At 41.2% G+C, this 23,011-nt stretch overlaps 1 protein-coding gene across 15 annotated transcripts in view; it reads right to left on the bottom strand.

Moving 5' to 3' along the window:
• mctp1a (multiple C2 domains, transmembrane 1a) overlaps window positions 1-23,011 on the bottom strand; it is a 643,540-nt gene that overhangs the window by 335,545 nt on the left and 284,984 nt on the right. For 13 of the 15 annotated variants that reach the window (XM_087999145.1, XM_087999160.1, XM_087999167.1 and 10 more), the window contains one exon: window positions 6,771-6,809. The exons of the other annotated variants lie outside the window; for them this stretch is intronic. In XM_087999145.1, the coding sequence (XP_087855271.1) occupies window positions 6,771-6,809 (39 nt within the window). The remainder of the gene's footprint in view (window positions 1-6,770; window positions 6,810-23,011) is intronic. 15 annotated transcript variants of the gene reach the window in all.

The raw sequence follows: 23,011 nt of genomic DNA, 5'->3' as shown, positions 1-23,011 counted from the left end.
TTTCTACAGAGGGGGTCAAGTATAGTGACTGGCAGGAGCACAATGGAAGCTCAGGAGTGTAAGGGGATAGGTGGAACATCATCAGAGCACATAGTAGGCTACTAGAATAGGGGTTATTGGCAGTGACTGCTATGGTGGGGTGCATGGGCTGGCATGGGACATCAGGGCAACATAGAGTACCTAGGTGGGCATCATTAAGGTCTAATGTTGGAGGTCAAGAGATAGGAAGGACAGTTCAAAGCATTGTTCAAGTTGGTAGGACTCCAGATGGAGTGCATAGTCTATAACGGCTGACAGTGTAGCGTGAGGTAATAGGAATCAAGGAGATTCTGGAGAGGTATATGGCAACCAACTGAAGGCTGGCGCTGAGAGTGTGCACCACAAGCTGCGTTCCCCTCCATCACTTGCCCTTCTCTCGATGCTGACTAAAACTGGAAGTGGCAGCAAGTACATCCAGGGTGGATGGAGTTAACGTCAGTCTGATGGATGAAGGAGCAACCTCCATGTCTGCTGGATGCTAGGATATTGAAGGGGTTTGGATTTTCAAACACTAGCCACATTTAATTTCCAATCATTTCTCCATCCATATGCATCCATATGTACTGGCCAATTGACTTGCACTATGCCACTGGTGCTTGCAAATGTCACATTGGCATTTCAATGATGCAGATACAACTGGAAATGTCTTAAAAAGAGGCAAGTGTTGGTCAAAAGTGTCTCATCATTTGTGAAACTTTCATGGATGTTATAGGAGGAGGAGAATGTCACTTCATTATAATGTCATGTGAGTATGATGCTAGCCTCCAATGAATTCAATGACAAATTGAAGGATTGCTGGGGTCCAGGATGGGAAGCAGGCTACAATATATTCGACCCTCTCTTTTCGACATAATGCGTTGTTCACTCACCGCATTCAGCACCTTCACCAAGTTGGTGCACATTCTGTAGTCAGGGACCTGGTGAAGCAGGCAATACTTTTATTCACTGGTGGGACATGGGTGTCACTCCAGCATTAACTGTCTATCTCTAATTGTTCTTGAGAATGGGACTGCTGAAGATGTGGTTCCACTGCTTGAACCAGTTTGTGGGGGGGGAAACCACTCCAGTATAGTCCGGATAGTGTGCTGCATCATCCCAGCATGCTGTGCACTGCACAGTTGGAGCAGGCAATGAGGCAATATGATAGGTGCTGAGGAGCCAGTGGAATGGAGTAGACTTCCAAGGAGGTGGAGAAGGATGTGGACACTGAATGGAGGTATATCTCCCTGTAAATCAAACAGTGGCATTGGGTGCTAGAGGCCAGATAGGACTTAATTGACACCTGGTTCCAACAGATGAGAGCTGCTTGCAGCACACCATTATGGATCATTGGTCATCATGACAGCAATTGGCTTACATTGAGAGCACGAACTGTGAAATTGTTTTGTGCACGTTCATTTTTGCTGGCTACTAATACAAGATTGTGTTTGGAATTATTTGATCGCTTGCTAGCGTGTGATGTTCCCCTCCTGGACAATAACAAGCTGCACGTTTCCAGTGGTCACTGGGGACAGTATACTGGTGACTAGAGAAGGTGTTTAGATGTGATGTAGTTAAGCACACACAAACTGTGCAGGCTGGTAGTAAACCAGCAACAAGGGGAAGAGAATGGGGTTGTATATGCGAGGGAGTGTCAGCCATGCCAGCTGTGGGGTGTCACAAACAATGTAGCTTCCTGGCTGCTGTGCCATGATGTTGCAAGTGAGGGGCAACACCACAGTGCCAATGCTGGTCCTGGTGCACATAGCCTTTTAAAATGGCATGGGCATCAGGGATGCCAGATTTTCTGTGATTATCCAGTGAGTGACAAGTTCTTTTGGCATGTGGTAAGATGGGGCTAGAATTGAATGACAGGAGCCCTATTGGAGTGATGTAGATAGTTAATGAGTGAGAGTGGTAGAATATGGCAAAAGACCTGGCATCAAAAAACCTTTAAAGCACGTGGTGCAAATGACACTTAGCCAAAAAAAGGTTCATTCCATTGGGACTGTTCTGCTTGAACAACAGGTTTTCAAAATGCTGCAGGCTCTGTACAGAGTAGATAAGGAGAACTTGTTTCCAAGGATAGAGAACCAGTGAGCACAAGTCTAAGATAATTGGCAGATGAAGCAATTTGCCAATTTAAAAAAAAAACCTCTTCACTCAGTAAGGGAATTGGAATGGACTACCTGAGACTGAGGCAGAGGCAAGTTCAACTGAAGTTTTGGAGAAGGAACTAGATTACTTCCTGGAAAGGAAGAATTCAAAGGGCCATTGGGTGAAGGCAAACTCTACAATCCATACTGACTGAAATCAAAGGCAAACATATAGCATGTCATGACCAGAGAACTCTTCTATGCTGATGATACCATGCTAGATACTTACACAGAAATTCAGCTCAAAGTCTTATCTCTCTCATACCTATAACTTGCTCTCCCTGATTAAGATTTGGAGGTGCTGTTGTTGGATTGAGGTGGACAAAGTTAAAAATCACACAACACCAGGTTAGAATCCAACAGGTTTATTTGGAAGCACTAGCTTTGAAGTGCTGCTTCTTCATCAGGTGGTTGTGAAGCAGGACCATAAAACACAGAATTTATAGGTAAAGATTACAGTGTCATGCAGCTGAAATTACATATTGAAAAACGTAGATGAACTCTTTCCTCTTTTAGAATGATTTGCTTGTTTTGGTTCTTTAAAATGTAAATTCCAGAATATCTTTCCAGAACACGGATACCACCATTGCATGTGGGCACACCACCCACCACGTACATGGCAGGTACTCATGTGACTTAGTCAATGTTGTCTATCTTGCACGCTGCAGGCAAGGATGCTCTGAGGCATGGTACATTGGCGAGACCAAGAAGATGTTACAACAACGGATGAGTGGGAACCAGTCGGGGAACACTTCAGCATTTCAGGACATTTGGCCTCGGACATTCAGGTGACCATCCTCCAAAGTGGACTTTGGGACAGGCAACAACACAAAGTGGCCAAACAGAGGCTGATAGCCAAGTTCAGTACCCATTGAGATGGCCTCAACCGGGACCTTGGGTTCATGTCACACTACAGGTGACCCCACTGCACTATACACTTTCTTTCTCCCTCCCTCTCTCTCTCTGTCTCTCTCTCACACACACACACTCACTCTGTCTCTCCTGCACGTGCACACATATAAATTTATGGGTGAATTTGTATCTAAAGTATTATATTTGCAGACACATTCTATTTTGGTCAAAAAATGCATAACCTACAGTCAATCCATGTAATAGTCTATAAATCCCATTTTAGAAATAAATCCGACTCAAGATTGGGCAGACAGACTTTAACCTCACACCGTTAATGCATTGTCTGAACTGAGATGGCATCTTTTGTTAGAAAACCTGGAGTTATCTTGAGAATGTACCTTAAAAGATATTCTTGGATTTACATTTTAAAGAACCAAAATGAGCAAACCCATTCTAAAAGATGAAAGACTTAATCTAAGTTTGTTTAATATATAACTTTAGCTGGATGACACTGTAATCTTTTGCTATAAATTCTGAGTCATATGGTCCTGCTTCACGATCACCTGATGAAGAAGCAGCACTTCAAAGCTAGTGCTTCCAAATAAACCTGTTGGACTATAACCTGGTGTTGTGTGATTTTTAATTTCCTCCCTGATCAAGGTAACCATAGACTTTGAACAAGGTGCTAAATTTCCAACCTGACCACTTTAAATAACACCTCATTGGAAGTGATTAGCAAATACTACCACCTTAGGTTCATGTGTTTTATAATTAATTCATGTGATAATGACTTTGGCTGTTCCAGCATTTATTGTATGTTCACAAATTTATCAATATGTTATTTGATACAGAACTCAGTACACTCTTAGGGAAAGTAGCCTTTGATGAACTCTTTAACAATATCAAGCTGACTGTTAGGGTCAGGATATGGGTTTATAAGGACTGTGCTCTGAGCACCTTGAAGAATGGATGATTTACAGCTATCAAGAAACGGAGATCAACAACTTTCACCTTTTGTTGTTTGCACAGCATTCTGGGCATCTCATAGAAGGAAAATGTTGAGAATACAGTTGACTCAAAGGCAAATCTCCTAAGTAAGTTAACATTCATCAAGCAAAGGTAATTTTGCTGACTTAGGCATGTTTGCAGGACAGAAGATAGTTGCATGTCCAAAGATTTTCTTTATTGTAAGGTAACCAGAATCAAAAGACCAGTAGAACCATAGAGCTCTGGTTCAAGGATGCTTGCAAGTGTGACATTGAATGTAATCAAGGGCGGCTAGATATAGTACTTGGGGTGAATGGGATCAAAGGTTATGGGGAGAAATTAGGATTAGGCTATTGAGTTGGACAATCAGCCATGATTGTGATGAATGGTGGAGCAGGCTCGAAGGGTCAAATGGTCTCCTCCTGTACCTATCTTTTATGTTTCTATGTTTCTATGAAGGCCCTAAACATTGATTATTACATTTAAGTGGGGAGGTAGGAGAGTTGACAATAGTGGAAAATGCCGACACCACTCTGGGTCTGCATTTACCATCATGATCAGTGACTATACCAAAATCAAAAATAACCATTTACAGTAACACCTGATAACTGCTTCGTAAGTGGTTCTTGTGACAAAATCTCTCTCAGATTGTAACTGTCCAATCTCCAATGAATTTGATTTGCTTCATGTCCATTAATTTACACAGATGGAAGAGTGCTGACAATGACAGTGACCAGAGACAATAAACTGCACATTTTTTCAAGAAACCTAAATTTACAAAGCTGAATTAGATACAAGTTTGTTTGTTATAAATATTTGTTCAACAATTCTGCTTTAATCCAGTCATACAGTGAGGACCAAGGAGTAAATATATATATATGTATATCCTTACTGCAAAAGCACCACTAAATTTCCAAGTTCAAACGGATAAAAACTGGCACAAAGTGGCCAGTTTAGATTTCAAGCAATAATTTGAATAGGTACTTTAATACATAACTGTGGTCACTCTCGATGGATAAAAACTAATCTGAGAAAGACAGATTGTTTGTGAAAGACAGTACATTCTGTATCCTAACCAGCATCTTCCGCTCTTTCAAACTTATGTAGAATAAAACTGATTTTTAAAGATAGAGAATATTCTGACAATATACAATGAAGAACAGTGCAGTTCTCCAAGGCTAGAACATCTTTCTTGGCTTCAGGACACTGTTTCGATGAGTGTTAGATTAGGTGGGAAATAGTCACTGACCTGTGCTTTACCCCAAATGGCTAATTAAAGGCAGAGTGAGCTCGCTGTCCAAGGGTGGTTTAGGAGGTGATGGTGTAAATGTGATGTTACTGGGCTAGTGATCCAATCCCCCAATTCAAAGTACTAGGAGCCTGGATTCAAATCCCAACATGATAACGTGAATTAAATTTTGGAGGGCAGCGCGATGGCTCAGTGGTTAGCACTGCAGCCTCTCAGTGCCAGGGATCCAGGTTGAATTCCCACCTTGGGCATCTGTCTGTGTGGAGTTTGTATATTCTCCCCGTGTCTGCATGGGTTTCCCCCAGCTGCTCCGGTTTCCTCCCAATCCAAAGATGTCAAGTTAGGTGAATTGACCGTGCTAAATTGCCCATTGTGTTAGGTACATTAGTTAGGGGAAAAGGTCTGGGTGGGTTGCTCTTCGGAGGGTTGGTGTGAATTGTTGGGCCAAGGGGCCTGTTTCCATACTGTAGGTCAACTAATCTAATCTAGACAGTCAAATCCAGATGGCTAATTGGAGGCCTTTCACCAATGAAGAAGAAGAAGCTGATCACAGAGGGAAGTATGGGAGAGCGCAGGACCATTTTGCAGAGCTCTCATTCCAACATTTAAATTTTAAATTAAAAGAGTCTTTTATAGCCAAGGGTAAGGGTGGCGGTGATGATGGTTGTGTGGGAGCCTCTCCACAGGATAAATGGAGAGGGAGAGGGAGATCCCACCTGGAATTCTGGGGCTTTGGAACTGGATAAGCATCTCCTGGCAGTTGTTTTACTGCTGCCAAACCCAGCCACCTGCAGGAACCCAGATACCTACTGGAAAATCACAGTTGGCTTGCAAAAACTGACATTAAATGCGAACATTAGCAGCCTCTTCCTGCAGCCTCCCACCTGAAAAGATAGCCTAAGGGTATAGTGGAGCTAAGCAATTGGTATACTAGTTACACATGTTAAATTCTTGCTCATTTGGAATCATTTGTAACCTTGGGAACTCATAAATAAACCTTAAGATTAAGTCTCATACACCATCTAAATTGTAGTAGACTTGTATATTTCCCTTAAATCCGTAACAATAATTCCCATGGCTCGAATTTGAAATCTATATATATATATATATATATATATATAATTATATAGCTGTTATCAAAACAAAGTACTATTGGCAATGTAGAACTATTAGATGTTAACAATCAGAACAATATCTGTTGTCTAGTTTCTTTCTAAGATTAGTTTGTAAGGACAATAACTTACATCATGTTTCCACATGATCTAGGGATTACTATTATTATCCTGTGACAAAATAAATTTCAGAGACTTTCCTTATATGCAGAATATCCTAAAAATCCAAATTATATAAAAGCAATTTGATGATGGTTGTCCATTTAGTGAGAATGGAAAAATAATCATTGTGAATATATCGCAATTTTAAAACAGAAAAATGCAAGTTACAAGGCAGTTATGATTTCTCCCTATCATCCCATGCTAAGAGCAAACAATTATCAGACTATCTATTACCTTGCATGATGGTGTCCAATTCCTTCTCAAAATCATATTCTGTGGAAAGGATAAAATATTTAAATACCACTGATGAGCAATGTTAATCATTATTTATATATAATTAATGATATGGGAAGTAATGCTGCCAATAGAGAAAATTAGGGCAAGATAGGGTGAGGGATTTAACATAACATATTGTGCTTTATATAGATGGAATGTTTAATAACCGAGTAAAAATGAATGAAGGTCATGGTGGCTAAGCAAGAGGCCTAACCTGAATTCATACTTATTTTTCATGGAACTTACAGCATATATTTTATTTCATGCTTTTGTAAAGTTCTATTGTTGTCATATTAACATTCTATTCCTAATAATCAGTTTGCAGAGGAAAAATTGCTTACTGAACTGATGATTAAAAGACCTTAGAAAAATAGTACTAGTCCAATTGCAAGAAAACTTGGAAATTAAAATTTAATAATGTATAAAGAATTTGGTTCAATAATGCCTTTACGTTGCATATTTAGTGTTGATGCTCTTGTCATCAAGCCTAAGTCTGCACATGATTTACTCTGGATTGAAACTGTTGAACTGAGTGGCACCTCCTTCATTTGGTAGTCTCTAATTATATCTGTTTAACGTTGCATAGTCATAGAGTCATCGAGTCCTAGAATGTTATCAAAATTGGTTAACAAATTGCTTAGAGATCGACAAAGCAAGATTTTTCACAACTCTTTAACCTCAAATTCCTAAACATTAGTACGTTACACTGCGTGTGCCCAAGAATATGCAAAAGCCCCTCTTGAACGGAGTGGTTTCAGCAATAAGATCTAAGCAATATTATATGGCTGTGCTTTGCTGGAGCTTAATGTGCACCATTACCTACTAATGCTCAAGCATCGAAAGACATTCTGTGTTGTAAAACTCATCGCTTCAAACTCAATGGTGTCCTGAATTGTATGGAATTTTTAAACAGGTACTTTGCATATTGAGTATAGAATAGATTGAAATGTTTCACAAAAAATGCATGAATATATTGATCATTAATCATTCTAATTGTCATTCCAATGACAGAAATCATGAGTTAGCTCCTCCCAACCTTAGGCTTAATGAAAGGAGGTTTTGTTGCCGTAGGGAGATTGAAGCATGCCTTGACCACAATTAAGTGGGTCTGCCCACTGTGTTTCCCATTACATCAGGCTGAATTAAGTCTAGCCCAAACATTTGTCAACCAGTTAATAAGACCTCTTCCCCATGAGAATGCATTTCCTTTCACCTCATCACCTGAGTAGACAACTGGAATCAGTAACTTATCAGATTGGATCTTATAGACACACCTGGAGTCTCATCTCTTGCCCATAGAGCAGGCAAGATACCATACTGACCCTCTGGCAATGCCAGCCATTATTAATGATCACTCAGGCACATAACAGGCAGCAACAGGATCAAGGATGCTTCGGTGGTTATCCTGCTGACTGACAGCTCTTGGTCAATCTAAACCTGCCAACTCCTTTGAATGGCAGAGCCACTTAAGAAATCATGTATGCTGCCTGAATATCACCTATCAGAGGCCCAAGATTAAGGGCTGAGACTGGTTACTGATAATTAACGGCCAGAAGGATTTTCTGCAGTTGTAGGCAGATGTCAGCAGTAAGGTCAGACATTGATCCCTAGTGGACTACCCCTTTCTCAAAGTTGCATTCCTGGATCAGGCAGTTGATCCACTTCCATTATACAGCAGGATCTAGTCTGTGACCTAAATGCCCAATTCTCATTGTATACTTTTATATGTATTTAATAATAGAAGTTACTACATTAGACTGTGCATTATGCCATACTTTAATAACAAAACAAAGCTGCAGAATAAATCAATTTATGAGTATGTAATATCTCGCCAGGACCACTACATATTTCCATGCTGTAATATAAAAGGACTTACATGATGGCTTGGTTTGTCCAAAAGGAAGTTTGCTGCATACTCTTTGAATACTTGTTAAATAATGTTGTTAAGTAGACTTGTTTACATATAAAGCAATGGCGACTGTATTCTACTAATGTGCAAATTATTGTTACTACTCATTTTTCAGAATGCAGGAATGTATTAACCTCATTACTATGTATTGTGGAATAGCTAGGAGCCAAGCACTTATCCCTGTGCACTAAATGTGATATCTCCAAGTTTATATACAACACAAAGCTGGCTTGAAATGTGAACTGTGAGGCGAATGTAGAATATATTCCTGTGAATATATTGTAGATATACAATAAATGTATTTTTCACAATTGAACAGAATCTTTGGAAATCAGGAAATGTAAGATAAATTTTCAGTTCACCATATCGTGGTAATTTGGTGAAGTAGATACCCTGCCAATTATAGCAGCCACCGAGCTTTAACTGTATTGATGATAGGTGGGTGATCCACTCTGCCCGAATGCAGAAATGGGGGAAGGATAAAAATTTACAATCTTGGTATGTTACAGAGTTTGATTATGCGACTCATTCATGCAATATTTTCCTCTTTTGGTGTTGCAATTATATGTACAAATAATAAAATAGAATGGGAAAGGTGACCCTGAAATGACCAACAAAGGAAATTAGAGATAGAATTAGATCTATGCCAGGGGCAAAAAATTTGCTAAAACGCACAGCTGACCAGAGGACAGGGAGCAGTTTACATTTTGGCAAAGGGTGCCAAAGGAATTGATTAAGAAGGGAAAAGAGAGTATGAGAGTAAGCTTGCGAGGACATTACAAACTGATTTTAAAAGCTCCGTTGTTGTGTGAAATGAAAAACAAAGTTTAGTGACGAAAAAGGTCGGTCCCTTACAATCAGAAACATGAGAAATTATAATGGGGAACAAAAAGAGGGCAAACCAGTTTAAATACATAATTTGGTCTGTCTTAATAACAGAGGACACAAGTAAAGTCCCAAAAATGTTGGGGAATACGTGGTCTAATGAGGGAGAGGAACTGAAGAAATTCAGCAATAGTAGGAAAATGGTGTTGGGAAATTGATGAGATTAAACAGCAACAGATTTCCAGGAGCTGATAATCTACATCTCAGAACACTTAATTAAGTGGTCCTAGAAATAGTGGATGCATTGATGGTCATGTTTCAAGATTCGATATAGATCCTAGAACAGGTGAACAGAAAACGTGATGATAGACCTGTTAGCCTGACATTGGGAGAACTCTAGAGTCTATATTAAAAGATTTAATGGCAGACCACTTGGAAAACAGTTACAGGATTAGATAGAGTTAGCTTGAATTTACGAAAGGGAAATAATGCGCAAGAAACCTACTTAATTCCTCATGGATAGGGGTAGTTGATAGGGGGAGCAAGTCGATGCTGTTTGCTTGGAGTTTCAGAAAGCACTTGATAAAGTCCCACATAAGAGATTAGCATGTAAAATTAAAGGACATGGGATTGGAAGATGTGCACTGACATGGACAGAAAACTGGCAAGCTGATAGGAAATGAACAGAAGATAAATGGATCATTTTCTGAGTGGTAGCCAGTAACCAGTGAAGTTGCACAGGGATCAGTGCTTGGCTCCTAGCTATTCCACAATACATAATAATGATTTAGATGAGGGCACTAAATGTAATATCTTCAAGTTTATATACAACACAAAGCTGGCTTGGAATGTGAACTGTGAGGCGAATGTAGAGAGGGAAGGCTACAGACTAGTGGTATTACTGCTAGACTACTAATCCAGAGACCCAACTAATGTTCTGGGGACTTGGGTTCAAACCCCACCTTGACAGATGGTGAAATTTGAATTTAGAGTCATAGAGATGTACAGAATGGAAACAGACCCTTTGGTCCAACCCGTCTATGCCAATCAGCTATCCCAACCCAACCTGGTCCCACCTGCCAGCACCCGGCCTATATCCCTCCAAACCCTTCCTATTCATATACCCATCCAAATGCCTGTTAAATGTTGCAATTGTACCAGCCTCCACCACTTCCTCTGGCAGCTCATTCCATACACATACCACCCTCTGTGTGAAAAGATTGCCCCTTAGATCTCTTTTATATCTTTCCCCTCTCATCCTAAACCTATGCCCTCTAGTTCTGGACTCCCCGACCCCAGGGAAAAGACTTTGCCTATTTACCCTATTCATGCCCCTCGTAATTTTGTAAACCTCTATAAGATCACCCCTCAGCCTCTGATGCTCCAGGGAAAACAGCCCCAGCCGGTTCAGCCTCTCCCTGTAGCTCAGATCCTCCAACCCTGGCAACATCCTTGTAAATCTTTTCTGAACACTTTCAAGTTTCACAACATCTTTCCGATAGGAAGGAGACCAGAATTGCATGCAATATTCCAACAGTGGCCGAACCAATATCCTGTACAGCTGCAACATGACCTCCCAACTCCTGTACTCAATACTCTGACCAATAAAGGAAAGCATACCAAACGCCTTCTTCACTATCCTATCTACCTGCGACTCCACTTTCAAGGAGCCATGAACCTGCACTCCAAGGTCTCTTTGTTCAGCAACACTCCCTAGGACCTTACCATTAATTATATAAGTCCTGCTAAGATTTGCTTTCCCAAAATGTAGCACCTCGCATTTATGTGAATTAAACTCCATCTGCCACATCCCAGCCCATTGGCCCATTTGGTCAAGTTCCTGTTGTAATCTGAGGTAACCCTCTTCGCTGTCCACTTCACCTCCACTGTACCTCTTATGCTCGCATCAAAATCATTTATGTAAATGACAAAAAGTAGAGGACCCAGCACCGATCCTTGTGGCACTCCACTGGTCACAGGCCTCCAGTCTGAAAAACAACCCTCCACCACCACTCTCTGTCATCTACCTTTGGGCCAGGTCTGTATCCACATGGCTAGTTCTCCCTGTATTCTGTGAGATCTAACCTTGCTAAACAGTCTCCTATGGGGAACCTTGTCGAACGCCTTACTGAAGTCTATATAGATCACATCTACCACTCTGCCCTAATGAATCCTCTTTGTTACTTCTTCAAAAAACTCAATCAAGTTTATGAGATATGTTTTTCCATGCACCAAGCCATGTTGACTATCCATAATCAGTCCTTGCCTTTCCAAATACATGCACATCCTGTCCCTCAGGATTCCCTCCAACAACTTGCCCACCATCGACGTCAGGCTCATCGGTCTATAGTTCCCTGGCTTGTCCTTACCACCCTTCTTAAACAGTGGGACCACGTTTGCCAACCTCCAGTCTTCCAGCACCTCACCTGTGACTATCGATGATACAAATATCTCAGCAAGAGGTCCAGCAATCACTTCTCTAGCTTCCCACAGAGTTCTAGGGGACACCTGATGAGGTCCTGGGGATTTATCCACCTTTACCCGTTTCAAGGCATCCAGAACTTGCTCCTCTGTAAAATGGACATTTTTCAAGATGTCACCATCTATTTCCTGACAGCCTATATCTTCCATATCCTTTTCCACAATAAGTACTGATGCAAAATACTCATTTAGTATCTCGCCCATTTTCTGCAGGTCCACATAAAAGCCGCCTTGCTGATCTTGGAGGGGCCCTATTCTCTCCCTCGTTACCCTTTTGTCCTTAATGTATTTGTAAAAACTCTTGGGATTCTCCTTAATTCTACTTCCCAAAGCTATCTCATGTCCCCTTTTTGTCCTCCTGATTTCCCGCTTAAGTATACTCCTATTTCCTTCTAAGGATTTACTCGTTCTATCCTGTCTATACCTTACATATGCTTCCTTCTTTTTCTTAACCAAACCCTCAATTTCTTTAGTCATCTGACATTCCCTATAACTATCAGCCTTTCCTTTCACCCTAACAGGAATATACTTTCTCTGGATTCTCGTAATCTCATTTCTGAAGGCTTCCCATTTTCCAGCCGTCCCTTTACCTGCGAACATCTGTCCCCTATCAGCTTTCGAAAGTTCTTGCCTAATACCATCAAAATTGGCCTTTCTCCAATTTAGAACTTCAACATTTAGATCTGGTCTGTCCTATTTCATCATTATTTTAAATCTAATAGAATTATGGTCGCTGGCCCCAAAGTGCTTCCCCACTGACACCTCAGTCACCTGCCCTGCCTTATTTCCCAAGAGTAAGTCAAGTTTGCACCTTCTCTAATAGATACATCCACATACTGAATCAGAAAATTGTCTTGTACACACTTAACAAATTCTTCTCCATCTAAACCCTTAACACTATGGCAGCCCCAGTCTATGTTTGGAAAGTTAAAATCCCCTCCCATAACCACCCTATTATTCTTACAGATAGCTGAGATCTCCTTACAAGTTTGTTTCTCAATTTCCCTCTGACTATTAGGGGGTCTATAATACAATCCCAATAAGGTTATCATCTCTTTCTTATTTCTCAGTTCCACCCAAATACCTTCCCTGGATGTATTTCCGGGAATATCCTCCTATAATGCTATCCCTTATCAAAACTGCCACTCCCCCTCCTCTCTTGCCTCCCTTTCTATTCTTCCTGTAGCATTTGTATTCTGGAACATTAAGCTGTCAGTCCTGCCCATCCCTGAGGCATGTTTCTGTAATTGCTATGATATCCCAGTCCCATGTTCCTAGCCATGAATTCTGAATGACAAGTCTGCTTAAGACCACAAAACTGTTATGTTTGTCAGAAAAATCCATGTGGATCACTAATTCCTTTTAGAAAAGAAACTGCAGTCCTTACCTAGTCTGCCTACATGTGACTCATGACCCACAGCAATATTTTGACTCTTAATTTCTCTCTTGGCAACTATGGATATGCAATAACTACTGGCCTAGCCAGTGGCACCCACATCCTCTGAGTGAATTAAAAAAGATGCTTCATTGTGATTTGGACCGAATGGGCAAATGCATGGAAGATGCAATATAATGGGAGTAAAATATGAGGTGAACCATTTTGGTTACAAATATAGGAAGGCAGATAATTATTTGAACCGCAATAGATTTGGAAAGGGAGAGGTGCAACAAGACCTGAGAGTTCTTGCACACCAGTCACTGTAAGCAAGCATGCAGGTGCTGTCCATGGTGAGGAAGATAAATTGAATGTTGGCCACCAGAGTGGGAGAATCCAAGTGCAGGGGCAGAAATGTCTCACTGCAATTGTATGGGGACTTGATGAGACCACGTCTGGAGTACTGTGTGCAATTTTGGTCTCCTTATCTGAGGATGTACTGGCTATAGAGAGAGTGCACAAAAGGTTTACCAGACTCATTCATGGGATGGCAATACTGATGTACAAAGGGAGACTTATCGGTTAGGACAGTACTCACTTCAGTTAAAAGAATGAGAGGAGTTGTCATAGAAATATATAAATTTCCAACAGGACTAGATAAGGTGAATGCGAGGAAGGATGTCCTTGATGACTACAGACAGTGAAGAACCAGGGGTCACATTGTAAGGATACTGGGTAGGCCATTAAGGACTGAGGTGAGGAGAAATGTCTTCACCCAGACACTGGAGGACTCCCAAATCCCTCTAAGCTACTTTTTTGCATTGAAATAATGTACCGTTTTTCTATTCTTCTTGATAAAGAACAAAACCTCACACTTCATCATATTGTATTTCACCTGCTAAGAGTTTGCCCACTCACTTAATTTGTCTAAGCACTTGTTGACTCCGTATCAGCCTCACTCCTTGCAATCCCACCTCTTCTTGTGTAATCAGCAAACGTGGCTATAGTACATTCACTTTCCTCTTCCACGTCATTAACACGTATTGTAAATAATCTTGGCCCCAGCACTGATCCTTGTAGTATTAGTTACAGGCTGCAATCCAGATAATGTGCCCTTTATCCTAGCTCACTGTCTCTGATTAATTCAGCAATTGTCTATCCATGCTAGTGTACTATTCCCAGCACCATGGACTCTTATACTAAGTGGCCTCGATTTGGTAAAGGAAATTGCAACAAAAAAGTTATATACTTTTTAATGACCACCGTATGAAGACCGCCATATGAATTTTGCCCTCAGTACACTGTATAAGTATGAAATTATATCACTGCTTCTTCCAATTTATGTGAATAATTTATTTGTCACAGGATTTTATTAATGCTTGCAGCATTCTGATAGAACTATCAATGAATTATCTCTGTGTAAATTTTTCATGAGAATATATGTCATACTTAAAGATCAAGAGCAACAGCAAAGGCTTTAGTGCAAAGTTACTTATTATCAATTGATATAATAGAACTTGAGTGTTGCTGAAGAAACAGATTTATCAAAACTTTTCATCTTGCACTCATCAGGACAATTCACAGTATGTACTAATATAAAGGAAGACATATCTAATGGATGACAGGAGAGTGCTGCCTGGTGAGAAAGTGGACTCTGATTTCAAGTGACGGAGATGATTAAGCCCGAATATCTGCTTCTTGAAATAGTAAAAATAGTATCCCATCAAAATCCCTTTAAGTCTTTCACTGAACCATTTTTAATTATTAATCCCATATGAAGATTTGAAAATTGTTACGAACTCTCAGTGAGACCTGGAAGAAGAAAGTACAAGAGGTCTGTTACAGCAGAGCTATAAACCCCCAAAATTCCAGCTTGTGACCCAACTTGGGGTCCTGCAACTCCCCAGCAAACTTCTGGAAGCCCTGGTTTAATCAATAATGTTTAACTTTAACATTTAACCATCAACATTTTCCTCTTAACACCCACTTAACTCCCTCAAAGTCTCTTTGGCCAAAGTATCAATCATCAACATGTTTAGCCCTTTTCCAGGATGAGTAGGACAGATGAACTCCACATGGTTCTCCTTAGATGGGAAATACGACGGCAGATTTATGGTCCAGCCTTTATCGACTATCACAATGTAAAGTTCATGTCAGTACTTCCTCACTGTCATGAACTTACAATTAGTCTTGAGTGGATGATCACATCTCTGGAGGCACAGCATGAATTGCCTGTTCCTTAGATAGTGAGACTGCCATGCAAATATATATTTCTCGAGAGACAGCCTTTCTGAAAATTCACATTGGCAGAAGAATAAAGTGTTCTGGCATGTACAGTCAAGTCATCAATTATGCACAACTGTCACTGGTATCTTGGCAGACACATCTTGCTCAGGAGATAAAATATTTAGAAATTCCTGCAATTACTGTTTCAAGCAAAGAAATGGGCTAAACTGTGAACTCAACAAAATCATCTTCTTTTCAGAAATAGGAGAAATCAGCTGGGCAGTCCATCCAGCAGGCTTCTTGTCTCCAGTTCAAGACCTAGTGGGCGGCACGGTGGCACAGTGGTTAGCACTGCTGCCTCACAGCGCCAGAGACCCGGGTTCAATTCCCGCCTCAGGCGACTGACTGTGTGGAGTTTGCACGTTCTCCTCGTGTCTGCGTGGGTTTCCTCCGGGTGCTCCAGTTTCCTCCCACAGTCCAAAGATGTGCAGGTCAGGTGAATTGACCTGTAGTGTTGGGTAAATGTAGGGGTATGGGTGGGTTGCGCTTCGGCGGGTCGGTGTGGACTTGTTGGGCCGAAGGGCCTGTTTCCACACTGTAATGTAATCTAATCTAATCTAATAATAAAATAAGCAAAACAGTATCCACACCAGGTACTGTTCAAGCAGCCCCGCAGTATGTTTGCAGAAAAACATGCAGTTATTATGAGTCACATGAATTCTATGAAGGATTGATAGACAGAATTCCAATGTCTACAGTGACTTTTCAACACAGTCTTTTAAAGAAATCATGACAGGTATTTCTGCAAAATGAAAAGTAATCAATTTGTAGATTGGGTTGGGATATCTGGTCGGCATGGAAGGGTTGGACCGAAGGGTCTGTTTCCATGCTGTACATCTCTATGACCCTAATCCTTCAAAACTTAAATCATCCAAGAAATATTTAATATGATGTTGCTTCATAACACTTCTACCCTTTAAAAAATGAAAAACTATTTTTAAAAGCTATCATTATAATGTGTGGACAAATTAAAATTTTAGAAAATTCTGACACATTCACAAAAGCATTCTCATTTGCTTGTTCCATGTAACCTATGCAAATATCGCTGATACCTTCACTGTACTTAAATGCTTCAAACAAAGTTGCCTCCTTAACAAAGCATCTGCACTTATATTATCTTTTCCTGCAATGTGAACAATCTTTATGTGCTAAGGCTATGATAGCAAACTCCATTGGAATAATCTGGCTTTTTAAAACATTTTTTCCACAACTGGGAGGTTATGTTTGGCACATTCTAATGTCTCTCTGCTGCTGTGATGGATATACAGGTAAATTTCAAAATGTTTAAGAGCCAGTGAAATCCCAAGGTTTTTTTATCTACCATTGAATATCTTATTTGGTAGCATTTTAGCGTTATTGGTAAAAATATTCTACTGACTTTGCCATGCCTACCCATCTTCTTGTTAGAAAATAGCACCCACTCCCAGATCATTAGCACTAACTGCTACTTTGAAGGACTTAGTGAAATCTGATGCAGTCAAACTGGTTCATTGATCAAAATGGCTTTCAACTTCTCAAAAGATACCAGGCACTCTCCTGATCACCCCTGGTGCTCACCTTCCACCCTACCAACCTTCGCATAAACCAAATCATCCGCCGACATTTCCGCCACCTCCAAAAAGACCCCACCACCAGGGATATATTTCCCTCCCCACCCCTTTCCGCCTTCCGCAAAGACCGTTCCCTCTGTGACTACCTGGTCAGGCCCACACCCCCCTACAACCCACCCTCCCATCCTGGCACTTTCCCCTGCCACCGCAGGAATTGCAAAACCTGCGCCCACACCTCCTCCCTCACCTCCATCCAAGGCCCCAAAGGAGCCTTCCACATCCATCAAAGTTTTACCTGCACATCCACTGATATCATTTATTGTATCCATTGCTCCCGATGCGGTCTCCTCTACATTTGGGAGACTTGGCGCCTCCTAGCAGCGCTTTAGGGAACATCTCCGGGACACCCGCACCAATCAACCACACCGCCCAGTGGCCCAACATTTCAACTCCCCCTCCCACTCTGCCGAGGACATGGAGGTCCTGGGCCTCCTTCACTGCCGCTCCCTCACCACCAGACGCCTGGAGGAAGAACGCCTCACCTTCCACCTCGGAACACTTCAACCCCAGGGCATCAATGTGGACTTCAACAGTTTCCTCATTTCCCCTTCCCCCACCTCACCCAAGCTCTAAACTTCCAGCTCAGCACTCTCCCCATGACTTGTCCGGACTTGTCCTACCTGCCTATCTCCTTTTCCACCTATCCACTCCACTCTCTCCTCCCTGACCTATCACCTTCATCCCCTCCCCCACTCACCCATTGTACTCTATGCTACTTTCTGCCCATCCCCACCCTCCTCTAGCTTATCTCTCCACGCTTCGGGATCACTGCCTTTGTTCCTCATGAAGGGCTTTTGCCCGAAACGTCGATTTTGAAGCTCCTCGGATGCTGCCTGAACTGCTGTGCTCTTCCAGCACCACTAATCCAGACTCTCCTGATCACGCAACCTTGAATGTCACAAAGTAGATCACTTTTGTGCAGTTTGCTGGAAGCTGCAGGATTGGATACAAAGTGAAAGGAGCCCTGACTGCAAGTACAACAAACCAAGATATAGCTCTGACACAGATGTGAGTCCAAGTGGGAGCACTGCAATGTGTGCGGGGAAAGTAACCAAGGTGCCTGCTTAAGAGTTACAATATCTTGTCAAAAGGAAAAGTACTGCCTCTTTCTAAAATTGAATCAACTAAACTTACTTGAAGATATAGTTACTCAAACTCTTTTGTTGGGGAAAGACATGACTTTTCCACTAGAGTCCGACATGAGTTCCAAAGATCTAGTAAATGGTATTAGTGGGAAATAAATTCCTGCACTATTGCATTGAGTGCACCTAGAAAGCTGAAAAGAATGGGATCTCTACTTTGTACAAACTCCTTTGCCAGGTTGAGACCACATTCATCTGTTCCAGATTGTGACAGAAGGCTATCTGGCAGATCTGTGAAGATATGAAGCACCTCAGAGTGTATTACCACTTATATGCTGTCCCATTTAAGTCTTCAACTGATTCCTCTGCTGCAAAATATATCTGTGCCATTGCTGTCTGATGAGTCGTGACACAGCTATGGATTGAAAAATGGAGAAGTAGAGGGAAAGTATAATGCTAGGATGGCATCTTAGGGCAAGCAGAGTCACAGAGTCCAAACACAGAACAAATGGTCTAAAATATTTTGTACTCCAGTATGTTCCTTGCTGCTGCCTGACCCTGCTGTGCTTTTCCAGCACCACTCTAATCTTGACTCTGATCTCCAGTATCTGCAGTCCTCTCATTCGCCCTGTTCCTTGTTGCTGCTTTGTTTGCATTGTATGTGCTGTATCCTCGTGCAGTAAGATAGCAGAGGTGAGTCATCAGCCAGATGCATTTGCAAGAATGTGTTGAGATCCAGAGCCAGTCTCTGTGTTCTCATGTTCGTGCAAAACTGGCAGAAACAGCTGAAAATGACACAACTGTGACCATGAAAACAGCCACTGACCAAGATGATCCTGGAATCATGGTGATATACTAACAGGATGCTGATGTAGTGGTAACTCTTAGAATTATGGAACATCACCGTGTTCACATTTGAAGCCCCCAGAGCCACAGCATGTGCACACTGAAAATGCTAGTAGGGAAAATTCAATAGATCTCTCCTCCTACTTCTCTTCAGTCAGTGAGAAAAACAATGGAAATTCTCTCCTCTGCATCCCGAAGCGATGATGGATGGTAACCTGAGATGGTGTTGATGTCATCTACCCCTGCCTGGAAGGATCCACTTGAGGGCAACAACGAACCTTAATGGCCCTTGGCAGTCCTATCCTAGCCCTGCTATGCAGCTGTAAGTTGACAGGAGGTGGCACCACCCTACCTTGACCATCCCATAGTGAAACTCAGGTGCCTCACAAATTGCTCCTGAGCTGATGTAGTGATTGAAGGGTAACAACTCTAGGTTAGTGGTCTACTGAAAGTCTTCTCCCCCTTTCCCAGTGTTTTTCCTGTTGTTGTCTGAGTTCCAATTTCACATGATGCTGTAACCCAATACAGCCTGAAACTATAGACTCATTAACTACAACAGATTTTCTCCTAGCAGAGCAGAAAACCTTTCCAATGTTCTTGTAAGCATCTACTATGACTCCTCTGAAGATTCAAAAAACTAGTCCTCCAAGATCTTCCTTCCTTGGAAAGGTCCTTCAAGAATGCAGCCCAGTTTTACGATGTCTGCATGAGCAAAAGTAAATCATAAACTCCTCAATGCATGTTCAGTTAGGAGTGACTATGAGAGGGCCTGAACTAGGTGTGCGTTATCAATGAACAGTTTGTGTACAATCATCCTTCAAAGCAGTTGGGCCATTGCTTCTGGAGTATGCACCATTTGCTTTTGCTAGCAGCCTGTCAGTCAAAGCATGCTTTACAGCTAAAGTTGACTGAAGTATTTCAGTTGTCATTATTTCTCTGTATAGAGGCCAACTCTGCAGCCAGTGTGAGTTGTGTATTTGGCTTTTTTGAATTGCTGCTCTTTTTGATGTTTCTCCTGTCATTCAAATTGTTCTGTCATCATTTAGTTAACAAGAAAATACTAAGTGATTTATTTTAACTTCCCCGGAAGATTGTAAGCATGTACTTCTAGTCTTCAATCACCATCCTGCCCCTCTTTACCTTGCTCTCTTTTCAACTGTTGCAGCCGTGAGAACCTCAGGACTGACAAAGAAATGAATGAGAACAGCCAAAGCCAATAAGAAAATATTCTGGACAAATACTCAACCAATCTGTACCAGTTTGACATTGTTCAGCAGCTTTTAAATCTCCAAGATCTGTCTTTTTTTCTCCTTCATCAGTGTTTGTATTTTCAACTGTTATACTCTGGTCAACTATTATGCTCTTGTCTTTAGAATTCCATTTTCAGAGCCCTTCTCATTGACAAAATTACAGTATTAAGAATGAATGGCAATGTCCATTATATTACTATTTCCACCCTCCAAAACCATTCTTATTTTCATCCTGAACAGCATACTTTCTTTTCCTAAGATATGTGACAATGGTAAAAGTAAGTTGCAGAGCCAGAGTGAGAGAGACTTTGCCAGGGTGAGACTGAGACAGAGTGAGTAACTGGAAATTTGGCTCCAAGTGGAAATTCAAGTCAGAGAGGAAAAGGTGTGCTTTAATTAAGGATAATGCAAGAAATAGAGTCTCCAGTGAGAGGTGAGTAGGAGAAGAAATAAGGTGTAGATCATGAAGCCTACCTGCACTGAGACCAATGGCAATGTGACATCACAAAGTAGGGAAAGTATCTGATTGGTGATTAGAATTGGTCAGTCTTTTCAATATGTAAAGTGAAGACTGGAGACTTAGTATGTGTTTAAGTGTCTAGTCTTTATTTCTCTCTGCTTTCTGAGAACAAGTTTAAGTTTTCATGATAAGTCCATACTTATTCTAAAGATAACAGTTTTTGAGTTATATGATGGCAAGGTAGAAGGGCTGAGCCTGTTGCAGATATATACATCTACATGCAATGTCACCGACTACACAAACTTGAGCTCCCACTTTTGGAAACTGAGAAGTGGCTGGAGCACTGTTGTGCAACTTCAAGATAGAGGACTACATGTATAGCACATATAGATAGGCGGCCACACTGCAGGTGAGAAGTGTGCATGCAGAGAGACAATGGGTAACTGACGCGTAGTCTAAGAAAATCAGGCAGATAGTGCAGGAGTCATGAGTCTAATGTGCTTGCCAATTGGTATTCCATTTTGGAAACTGGAGAGGGTTCCTCAGGAGTGTGCAACCAGAACCAAGCTCAAGACATCACAGGTGAATCAGCTGTACAGTGGTGGAGAAAGAAGAGTGGAAAAATGATAGTCATGAGGGATTCTGCACTCAGGAGATCAGACAGGCCTTTCTGTGGGAGTAAACGTGACTCGAGGATGGTGTGCTGCCTCCCTAGTGCCAAGGTCGAAGATGTTATGGAGCAGCTGCAGGATATCCTTCTGGTTGACAGGGATCAGCCATAAGTTATGTCTCACGTGGGTACCAACAACATACGTAGGAAGAGAAATGAGTTGCTGAAGGCAGATTTAATGGAGTCAGAAGCAATTAAAAAGCAGGATCTCAAGAAGATGAATCTCAAGATTACTTCCCAGTGTCATGTACTAGTGAGCATAAAAATAGGAGGCTTGATCATTTGAATATGGGCTGGGGAACTGGTGTTGGAGGGAGGGTTTCAAATTTCTAAGGAATTGGAACCAGATCTGTGGTAGATGGAACCTGTACAAGCTGGATAGATTGCACATTAACAGGACAGGGACTGATATCCTTGCAGGAAGATTTGCTAGGTATAAATCAGGAGATGAGAAAAACATATAACATAGAAACACAGTTATCATGGGTGACTTCAATCTACGTATGGACTGAGCAAACCAATTGAGCATCAAAGCTGTGAAGAATGAGTGTCTAGAATACATTAGGGGCACTTTCTAGAGCAGCATGTTGAGGAGTCAACTAGAGGACATGCTATTTTAGATTTAGTATAGTATGATAAAAAGGGGTTCATTGACAATCTTATTGTAAAAGAATCTTTAGGGATGAGTGACAATAATATGATGGAATTTTACATTATGTTTGAAAGTGAGGTAGTTCATTCTGAAGTAATGGTGCTAAATTTGCATAAGGGTAATTATGAAGACATATGATGCAAATTGGTTAAACTGGATTGGGAAAATACACTATACTTGATTATACATAGGCAATGAATTATCTGTAAAAGCTATTCCATGGCTTACAGCAACTATACATTCCTTCAAGGTACAAAAATTAAAAAGGTCAGTCAACTGTGGCTAATGAAAGAAGTTCAGGATTATTTAAAATTATATTGACAAACTTGTTGAATGTTTTTGAAGACGTTTCTAACAAAGTAAATTAAGGAAAGCCAATGGATGCAGCATCCTTAGACTTTTAGAAAGATTTTGTTGGAAGTCTCACACAGCACATTGGATAGGCAGTAATGTACTAGCATGGACTAATTATTGACTAACAGAGAGAAGGAATAAATCTCACATTGACAGGCCGTGAGTATGAAAAGGATTTGGGCCCCAGCTGTTCCCAATACATATCAATGATTTGTAGAAGGGTACTAAATTTAGCATTTTCAGATTTGAAGCTAATGCAAATCTAAGTGGGAATGAATTATGCGGAAGATGTAAAGTGGCTTCATGGGGATTTGGACAAGCTTCATGTACAGTTAAGAACATAGCCGATGGAATATAATATGGAACAATGTGAGGGTATCCACCTTGGCAAAAAAAAAA

Source organism: Chiloscyllium plagiosum, unplaced genomic scaffold (genome assembly GCF_037043375.1).
Source record: "Chiloscyllium plagiosum isolate Xiang-an unplaced genomic scaffold, Cpla_swu_hap1 HiC_scaffold_2, whole genome shotgun sequence".
In the NCBI taxonomy this organism is placed as follows: domain Eukaryota; kingdom Metazoa; phylum Chordata; class Chondrichthyes; order Orectolobiformes; family Hemiscylliidae; genus Chiloscyllium; species Chiloscyllium plagiosum.
This window is presented reverse-complemented; position numbering and strand designations above follow the sequence as displayed.